This window comes from Pinus tabuliformis, chromosome 8 (assembly GCF_031772625.1).
Source record: "Pinus tabuliformis cultivar Carrire ecotype Pingquan chromosome 8, CPIR1, whole genome shotgun sequence".
NCBI classification, from domain to species: domain Eukaryota; kingdom Viridiplantae; phylum Streptophyta; class Pinopsida; order Pinales; family Pinaceae; genus Pinus; species Pinus tabuliformis.
This window is the reverse complement of record NC_142294.1, coordinates 2060926400-2060936356: the sequence shown is the minus strand read 5'-3', so window position 1 is coordinate 2060936356 and position 9957 is coordinate 2060926400. Positions and strand designations below refer to the sequence as shown.

At 39.6% G+C, this 9957-nt stretch overlaps 1 protein-coding gene across 1 annotated transcript; it reads left to right on the top strand.

Annotated features, from left to right (window-relative positions):
* The first annotated feature begins 3224 nt into the window (after window positions 1-3224).
* On the top strand, window positions 3225-3931 carry LOC149244736 (U-box domain-containing protein 44-like). The gene is made up of 2 exons (XM_089371632.1): window positions 3225-3486; window positions 3759-3931. The coding sequence occupies exons 1-2, from the start codon at window positions 3225-3227 to the stop codon at window positions 3929-3931; spliced, it is 435 nt and encodes a 144-aa protein (XP_089227758.1).
* Window positions 3932-9957: the final 6026 nt, after the last annotated feature.

The window sequence follows — 9957 nt, the reverse complement described above, 5'->3', positions numbered from 1 at the left end:
CCAAGGATATCAAAGCTATATTGAGATATGGTTTCAGAAGGTCACTAAGTTGCAGCAGCACTCTCCTCCTCAGCTATGTTTTGTACTCTCAAAGTCAGATCATTTTGTCTCTGAAAGTTGGATAGTTGTCCAAGCATGCATTTCGAGCCTTCACATCATTTTTTCTCTAATCTCGATGTGCACATGGCTCCATTGGAAGTATTCTTATACTTGAAAATGATTTTGTTTTTCAAGTAGGGTAGGGTAGAAAAAAATGAAAAATAAAAATAAAGAAATGAAAAAATGAAAATAAGAGAAAAATAAAAATCTAAGGTGAAAACCCCCTCGGAGGCGCCTTAGATTGGCTCATTGATTGAAAACCTCCATGAGGCGGTCAATGGGTTGGAAAGAAAAGAAAATAAAAGAGAAAAAGATCTTTGGGTGAAAACCTCCCTTGGAGGCGCCCAAGGCAGGCAGTTAGGGTGAAAACCTCCATGAGGCGCCCTAGTTGTTTTTCAAAAAAAAAAAAAAAAAGAGAAAAAAGAAAAAGAAAAATAAAGCTAATCATCATTGAATAATTTTATGTTGCAGCAATGACATTTCAGGTTGCAAGAAGGATGTTTCATGGCAGGAGGAGCACTCAAATCAAGGTCAAAGGAGTTTTTGTGCCTTCTACAGGAAGTTTCGTATCTTCTACAGGAAGCCTACAAAAAAGCCAAATTGATCTCCAAAGAGGACCTGAAGGCTTGGAATATGTCCATGAGGCCTACACTCATCCATGTTTCCACTCCTCACCCCTTTTCCATCATTTTTTCATGTCATTATGCTTCTTTCCTCAAAATTGTGTTTTCTACAGGAAGCTTTGTATTTCTACAGGAGACATCCTGTAGAACCTTTGGACGAGCCAAATACAAATTCAAAAATGAATCTAATGGTGGGAATCTGTTGATCATGCCTGCAACCACTTGTGTGTCCATCCCTTGCCTTTCTCCATCATTTTTCCACCTCCTTGTGCTTCTCATTGTGCTTCTACAGGAACTTCCTGTAGAAATTGTGGGAAACTAGGCATGCATTTCAAAAAGTGGTTTGGCGAGCATGGTAGCTTCCTCAAAGGTTCAGAAGTCCTCATGCAATCTTCCAACTCCTACTCCATCATCTCCATACTTGCATCACAGCCAAAATTCATTTTGTCTACCATGCAAACACATGCAAAATGCCTTGAAGCCAAAAACACATAGAGCAGAATTTGTTTTTGCCATAACTTGAGAACCATGCATCCATTTGACAAACCGTTTTATGGGGGATTGTACAAGGTTGATGACAACATGCCTGAGCAGTTTCATGCAATTCCGGTGCACGGTTTCCAAGAAATCAGCCTCCATCACCATCATCCATTTTTGCATTTTCTCCATAACCATGCATTTGTTTCAAAACCTGTTTCATGGGGAGATGCATGTGGGTGATAGTAGCCTACCCAAGCAGTTTCAGCCAATTCCGATGCACGGTTTCCGAGAAATCGAGCTCTGAAATCTTCAGCCATTTTCCAATTTTCTCGAAATCCGTGCATCCATTGATCACGAATTTTCTATGGGAGATGCATCATGATGGTAGGAACATGCCCACCGAGTTTCAGCTCAATCCGGTTTTCCGTTTGGGAGAAATGGCAAAAAGAAGTTCTGGTCTTGTGAAAATTCAATGGCAGCAGTTTCAGGATGCAGATCTGAACGTGGAAATGAACTCTTGTTGCATGCATCTGGCCAGAGGACACCTGCACAAGAAAACCAGCCATGAATCAGCAACCAAGCCATCATGCAACCATAAAATCAAATGCATGCAGCAATGACAGCCCACAACAGCTCACGGCAGCCATTCAACTTCGAGGTACGTGACTTAACCTTGTTCCTCTGTTTGCATGAATCTAATCTAAAGCAATGCATGAATGAATGAGATGATTGGGTTCAGCCAAGAAGGGAGCCACGTTCAATTGCACTCAGCAAGGCAAAAATCACGCATGCATGGATCAACCATTCACGTGAAGTTCAAAAACAAAACACAGTCAGTTGGGGATATTCCAAACTCTAGTGCAACTAATGGAATTGAATACAAGCAGAGAACGAATAGTTAGCAACAGAAGTTCATGACAACACTTCAGTTCGAAAAAACCAGCGCGCATGTCTTTTTTGCCACCTCACCACGAGTCACGCAGTAATTCAAGGAACGCTCGGCTGAAACTCTCACCACTCTTTGTTCAACTGCGGTCAACTGAAGCGCATGTCCACCATCCAGATCAGTTAAACAATGGTGCTCTACCGATTTCTACCTTTTATTCTCGAGATCTCTTCAATTCCTCAAAAAAATTCCCGCCTGTTGCACTCTACAGGCGTTTTCTACAGGAAACGGGTGGGGTCTTCTACAGGAAAGTGCAGCAGAGCAGAGAAGCCTGAAATTTCAGCATTCTTGAAGCTCCTCTCAGTGGTTCAACTTCATATCTAGCTGAATCAAACATATCTCTGTGACGTTTAACCAGAAGTAAATCTAAGCCTACTTTGCATATGTCTGAAGCAGTTCTCCATTGACTTATCAAAGATCTGGTCTCGCCTTTTGAGCATATATCTGGTTTCTTTTGAGGCAGAGATCATTTCTTGGAGGTAAATTAGTTGTCTTTAAAGATCTAATCTAAAGCTCTGTGCAATAAGATATATCAGGAGCAGTATGAGGCCAGATTCGAGCTAACCTGTTGTATGGTTCTGAGGCATAATCTACATCACTTTATAAGACATCTTGTACCAGAAGCTGTTTGGCTCCTTTCTGTCAAGGCCTTCTGGCATATTCTCATGCTTTCCTAAGGCAAAGGCATCTAGCAGTGGGTTTTATTCATGTATCCTTTTTGTCATTCTGATTGACATCTTAGCATAAGGCTACTCTCTGTGATGATTGACATCTTCACCTAGGGCTGAGACTACTCAATATGACTATTTGATCCCTAATCTGAAAATCTCTGAGTTCAATTGCATGGCTGAGAATCTTGTAATCTTGCTGGTGCATTTATTTTTTATCTGAGCAGCATTCATTTTGATTTGCGCTTGCATGGTGTAATGAGGGTATATTTGCATTTATCTCTATTCTGAAAGGTATGAAGCAGTGTTTCTCTTCACCAAGCTTGGGGCTTGAAGAAAGGTGAAAATAGATGAGGTGGATCATGTTATTTTATTGTTCGTTCGCTTGCACGTGATATTGCAGAAGGTATGAAAGCCGTGGAATTGCTTTTAGAGCTTTCAAAGGATATGGCTGTGTGTGAACAGATTGGCAAGGTACAAGGTTGTATCCTCCTCCTTGTAACAATGTCAAATAGTGACAATCCTAAAGCTGCTAAGGATGCAAGCGAAGTTCTGGAGAATCTCCCATACAGTGAGCATAATGTAGTGCAAATGGCACAGGCGAACTATTTCAAGCCCTTGATACAGAACCTGAGAGAAGGGTCTGACACAATGAAGATTGTTATAGCAAGTAAGTTGTGAGAGATAGGTTTAACATATGAAAACAACGCTGCATTGCTCAAAGAGGGAGTTGTATTTCCACTTCTTGAAATGATTTCAAATGTTAATTAGCAGCCATTGGGGCACTTCAAAATCTTTCAAGTTTACCTGAGAATGCGTTACAAATGATCAAAGATGGGGTGGTCTGACCCATCTTGGACCTTCTATGCACACCACTGTCAACTATATTTGCTTTGAGAGAAAAAGCTGCTAATACCTATGCAAACCTTGCTATGTCTACAGCATTGCCCAAAGAACAGAGTGACACAACAGCTGCATTATTGGGATCTGATGAGATCATATACCAGCTATTATCCTTAATAAATTGGACACCACCTTCAATACATGGAAGCATTGTTCGAGCATTTCATGCCATTTGTTGTGTACCAGCGGCTGTTGAGGCAAGGACAGCTTGATCTATCTTATGTTCCGTTCTGCTTCTGCTATCAATTCTTAGTAGAGTTCAAATCCAAGATTAAGAATGCCATTCGATTCAGTTAAATGCCTAGAAACACTCCTTCCCATCCAGATTTGGCATGCACTATCTATTCTCGGGCAGCTCATTGTACTTGTGTGATTTTATAATACATTGGGCTTGCGTCAGTTGGATTCGTCAGCTTCCAGGTAGCAGTACAGTTCAAGGAGAAGGCAGCCTCAGCCACGCAGGCCAAAACAATGAATACTGTTTCTACAGGAAGACAGAAAAAGCCACTACAGGACTGTTTCTACAGGAAGCCAGCGAACAGTTTCTACAGGAAGTTTGAAAGAAGGAAGCCAAAGGAGAAATCGGCCGAGATGATTAGCCAAGGAAGTCACCAGGGCCATCAAAGACAAGGGGAGAGATTTGGTTGCTCAGAGGATGAGCAACACTTTCAGTAGGGGGGTGATGATGAGCCCCAAAAATGTACAATTATTTGGGCTCATTCAACCTCCTAATTTGGCTTAGTCCACCATTCTCATTTGTTTATTGCATGTTTTTGATTATTTTTATGTTAATAGAGTGAATTTGGTTAGTCATTATGCCAACAAGTCTAATGGGTGCTTTGTGTAGCCTTGTTGGTCAACTTGGAGACAAAATGGAAGGTCTTAATGTGCACTTGGCAGCCAAATTCGTGGGAGAACAAGCTAGAGGATTTGTAGGAAGGTGTCCCCCTCATTTATGGGCCCTTACCTCGAATTCTCCACCATCAGCTCGGAGTTCAAGGGCCACCGAATCAATCAGCTCAAGGGCAGCCAAGCAAGTCAAGTTGGACTGCTGTTAACTACAAGTCTTGGGCAGCCAAGTCCCTAACTTTTAGGAGGACTGTTGGGTCCTCAAATTGTATAAATAAGAAGGCTTGGGGCCTCATTTTGGTTAGCTAGTTAGTAGTCATTTTGTAGCTAGTAGTTAGTCATTCTTGGGATTAGCTAGTTAGTCATTTCGGTTAGCCAATTAGTCTTTTCTTTGTAAGCCAGTTTTGGCATGATATCAGACTTTTGATTATGAATAAAGGCAGAAGATTTTGATCTAATTCTGAGTTTCTAAGATAGCAATAGATCTCCTCGGTGTTGTAATGTTGTGTGCATTTCGTTTCAGCCCTTTGAGTTTTTACTTTCACATGCAATTTGAATCACAGGTTGTTAATTTAGTCTTTTTCATGAGTTTAGATAGGATTTGCTTATGGTGAATTGGTTTCCATTTGCTTAGGTTAGCAGAGGATAGATATAATCTATTGGAGCTCCAGCAAAAAGGTTGTTAAGGCTCACTGCCATCTCATTTGGGATTGGGGTGCAGTCCATAACTAACCACCAAAAATACGCATTTCTCCACTTGATGATTGCTGCAACACAGTCACGGTTATGTTAGATGCTTCCATGTAATTCACACCTGCACCACACTCCTTTACCACAGCTTCATGCACATTCTTCTTCACGTTTTGGATTGCTGTTCATTTAATTCATAAGCACAGGTAGTCTAGGTTAATGCATTTTCGGTTTGGTGACAGTCACAAGCATTTGTTTCATTTACACTGCTTTCCCTCATTCCATTACCTTCTCCTCCATCTTGATCACGCATGCAAACACATCTTTGACCTCTGCTCCGCTCTGTTATCTCCCAAAGTCTTTCACTCCTCACGTAGCTTCACTCTTTAGCCCTTTCTTTGACATAGCCCTCTATCTTCCAACCCACTCCCTACACTCACTCCCCATCCTATTCCTCCACTTCTGAGCCATCACCAGCCTTATTCCTACCTTACACATCTCCCCCTACCATTCCATCACTCCTCCATCACTTCAAACACTCACGGTAGGTCATCCTGTAGCAGTTTGTAGACATCCTGTAGAAACCAGAGTATCCTATAGGATCCCCTGCAGACATCCTGTAGGAGGCCACTCACTCGGTTGCTGAGCTTCTGAACGTGAGGAACCTCTCTGGATGGATGCTAAGGATCCCTAGGGACCTCTCCTAGCCTCCCCAACCTTTCCCACGCTTTCCTTCCTTCTCCATCCCATCTGCACAACCAAACCCTAGTTAGCACAAAATCACAATCATCCCACACACTTAAAGAAAAAAATACAAAAACATGTCTTTTATGATGCAAGTAGCTTAGATCCATGCATTTTCACTTATTAGAGGTAATGACAGCATTGGTAGAAGTTGCATTTACATTCTTTGCATTGTAGAGGTTAGACTAGTCAAATTAGGGTTTCCTAGGTTTACATGCTTTGATTTGCTTTCAGTTCATTTTTGTCAAGTAAAGTAGCTTTCCTTTGAGATTAGCTTTCGTCCATCACTTAGCAAGCTTCTTCTGAGAGCCTATAGAAGTTGGCTTGAGCCCTAGCGGACTTGTGCCAGCTGACCAAGTGACAGCTGCGACAAGAGCTAGTACTTGTGCATATAGCACCGTCGCTTCCAAGTTTGTACGAACTACCGGGTTGATAAAATGAGAGACAGGAAGCCCCAGGAGTTGTAGCATTATTGCTACAATACTGGAGCTCACCAGTACCTCTTTTTAGGTCAATTCAAGGAGAATACTAAAGAGTATCTCAAGCCGAGTTGTCAAAGAATAAAACTCCACCTAAATTGAAGGAAATCAAGGTACAAAATAATTTTATCTACATGTGCAAGGGTTTCTAATTAGGGCCAAGAAGTTGCAGTTCTGAAGAAAGGAAAAAGGAAGTTGAGATCTAAGAGTTAGCCAAAGCAGAAGGAAGAAGCAGGCAGTTTGACTTTCATTGTCTCAAGGAAGCTTTGTGTATTGTCCTTGGAGTGGAAAATAGGTCAAGGTTCTTAGTCGTGGCGTTCATCAATTGAAGTCTCTATAAGAAAAATAATTCGTTTGGGTTTTCCTCTCGAGTGGGAGAGGTTTTGGCCCTAGCTAATAACCTACATTATGTGTCTCTTGTATCTTTATTGTTTATGCTTTGGTAGTTTTTTAATGAAGAAGAACACTATAATAATATAACTAAAATAAGATATTACTCTATTGAATTAAAAATAACTCACAAACAGTTATCATTAATAGGGAAATAATATAATCTTAATGCCCTAGATTTCTCAACATGGTATTAGAGCAAGGTGACAAAGTTAAGAACGGGCATCTTACCAAGAGACACTCAAGGATCAAATCTTGAGGAAGGCATCAAAGTGACTTTAGAATATCATCTTGAAGTCAAGATCTACAAAAGAAGTATCAAAACCCTAGAAGAAGTATACACTAGAAAGATGTCTTGAACCACTCAAGCCATCTCAAGATACCTCAAAGACCCTACTCAAGTTGGAGGACTTATACATCAAGTTCCTTTCTAGAAAATCAAGACCAAGAACGTTGTCGTCAATATTCTAAGGTGAATCTCCCTCTTTGTGGGATTAAGGATTGTTCTTGAAGAAAACTATCTTCATCAAGGAAAAGTTTTGTATCCTCTATATCATCGTCAACAACAAGGAGACAACAAGAAGAAGGATCATACTATCAAGTAAGTATATTTATGTCCACATGTGAATCTATGAGAAAATATTTTTGCAAGGAAAACAACAAATTAGTTGGGGCTTCAAACTATCTTTCATGGAATAAAATGACAAATCTAAATCCCATTGAAAATGAGTTTATGGAACATGTCAAGGGATCTATCACCAAACCAGCAAAGGAATATTCTCAAGCACTTGCAAATTATAAAAAACGGGAAGTTAGGGCTCAAAGGATTCTCATAGAATCCATCAAGGATCCTCTCATTCCATGTGTATCAAAACTCGAAACTTCAAAAGAAATCTATGACAAACTGGTAGAGTTGTATTTCATAAGCACTGCTGGAAAAGTCATCTCGTTAAGTCAACAACTCTATAACCTAGATATGTCAAGAGAAGAAGGAATAGCCTCATACTTTATGAGGATATCATAAATCAGTGATCAACCTCAAGATATGGAAGAAGTTATATTTGATATATAAATGACTATAGTTGTACTAAATGCACTACCAGAGGAGTGGGATAACTTTACTTAAAGTATTTATGGGAATAAAGAATCTACTCCATTCCAAGATCTGTGGTATCTATGAAATATTGAAGAATCTAGGCTAAAGGCCAAATCTGATGTAGGGCCAGGTGAGCAAAATCAAGCTTATGCTACAATGACAAGAAGAAAGGGAAAATTTGGAAAGTCTGGTTCTCAGAAAAAGAAAAGGAATATGGCTAAGATTCAATGCTATGGATGTCAAGAATATGTGAATTACAAAATAGATTGTCCTAAACTCAAGAAGGACAATAATAAAAGAGGTAGAGAAGAAGCCCATATCACTGAAGAAGTGGAGGAAGCTGAAAAGAAGAAGTCCAAGAAAGAGGAAGTAAGAGATCTCTACTATGGTTGAGATATTCTTCCTCACCTAACTTATTTTCAAGCTCTTTTTCTTAAGTCTTATGTTGTATGATATAGCTATCAAGATTCACTAAGAAAAATGATGGGATGCATCATGGCATCATAGAAGCATTAAAATCAAGAGCTTGTGACATCATCATAGAGAATCATGAAAGATACTTGAAATTTAAGTCCATGGGAGTCACCAATGGAAGGATATAGCTCTTGGAAACCTCATTAGTAACATAGGTGGTACTTATGGGAAAAGAAATAAAAGGTCATCTAGTACAAGTCTCATCATACATATGTCTAAAGGAAACATCTGTTGGATGAGGATACTCAAGATCCTTTATTAAAATCTTCATCAGAAGGTTCTCCAATCAATAGGAAGCAACGGCTTCATAAAGAATTCCAACTTTTGGAATTCATGGGATGAGGGTATGATAACAGAAGAGGTGAAGAAAATCAAGGGATTGAAGTTCTTTCAATCAAGGAATTTGTTGAAGGAATTCTAATATTACCTATAAAAAAAAGTATGAGGTTGTATGCTTATATTCGAAATTGAAGAGTCATGTCATATGGTTGCAGGTAACATGGATAAATTCTCTATCTAGATAGCATGATAAAAAAGAAATGGATCTCCTCCTTTGTAAGGATGCAGGAGGGCATGGGTCACACATTGTCTAAATAAACATAATATGTCCTCATATGGAATATGAAGTGGTTGACAATAATTGGAGGAACTTTGGTTGAAAGTTCCTGGGAAGGAAGGAAATGTGTGAAGAAAAAAGGAATAGATCATGATATATGCAACTATGGAAAAAGGAAATCAAGATCCGAGGACTGAGAGATATGACTAGGATATCTCCATGAAAGATATGTAGACTTTGATGAAGTATGAAAAAGAAAGAGACCCTTGACAGCATATATATTGGGGAGTTGTGTCAATGTGTATGTAAGATGCTAATGCAAACTAAAAGATGTCATGATGAAAGACCATCAAAAAGGTAATTTTGATTTAATGTTCATTCCTTTATTTTTGAACGATACCTAGATGGGCTTCTGCAAGGTTGCAAAGGGAAGATCTATGCATATCTTCTACCCATTATGGCCATGTAGTAGGATGAAATATCCTTAAGGAAACATGACATGAAGAAGGCAACACAAAATGAAGGAAAGTCAGATATGAACTGATGGATCACTTTCTGATGAAAGGAATAATGACATGACTAACTCATGAATGAAGGTGATGGATGGTATTTTCCCTACGAATAAGTCCCAAAACATGAATCCTCCTTAATAAAGAAAACAAGTTCATGACATCATGAGGAGAAGTTCTTCAAGCAGCTGGTTGTCCCATCATCTCCACATGAGGAGTTGTTGTAGGTCCCTAATTAAGAGGGAGACTGGAAACAAGTTTCTTTCTTGGTAGAAACTTGGGAGCAAAATTCCTAAGCCAAGAGGTAACTTAGGTACATTCCTTCTGTAGGAATGAGTACATTACTTCATTGGAATAGGCATCTCCTCCCTAATTAAGAGGGAGAGATAGACACATCATTCTTGTCTTCACTTGGGAAGACAAAATGGAGGATTGGGTAAAAAATATAGTA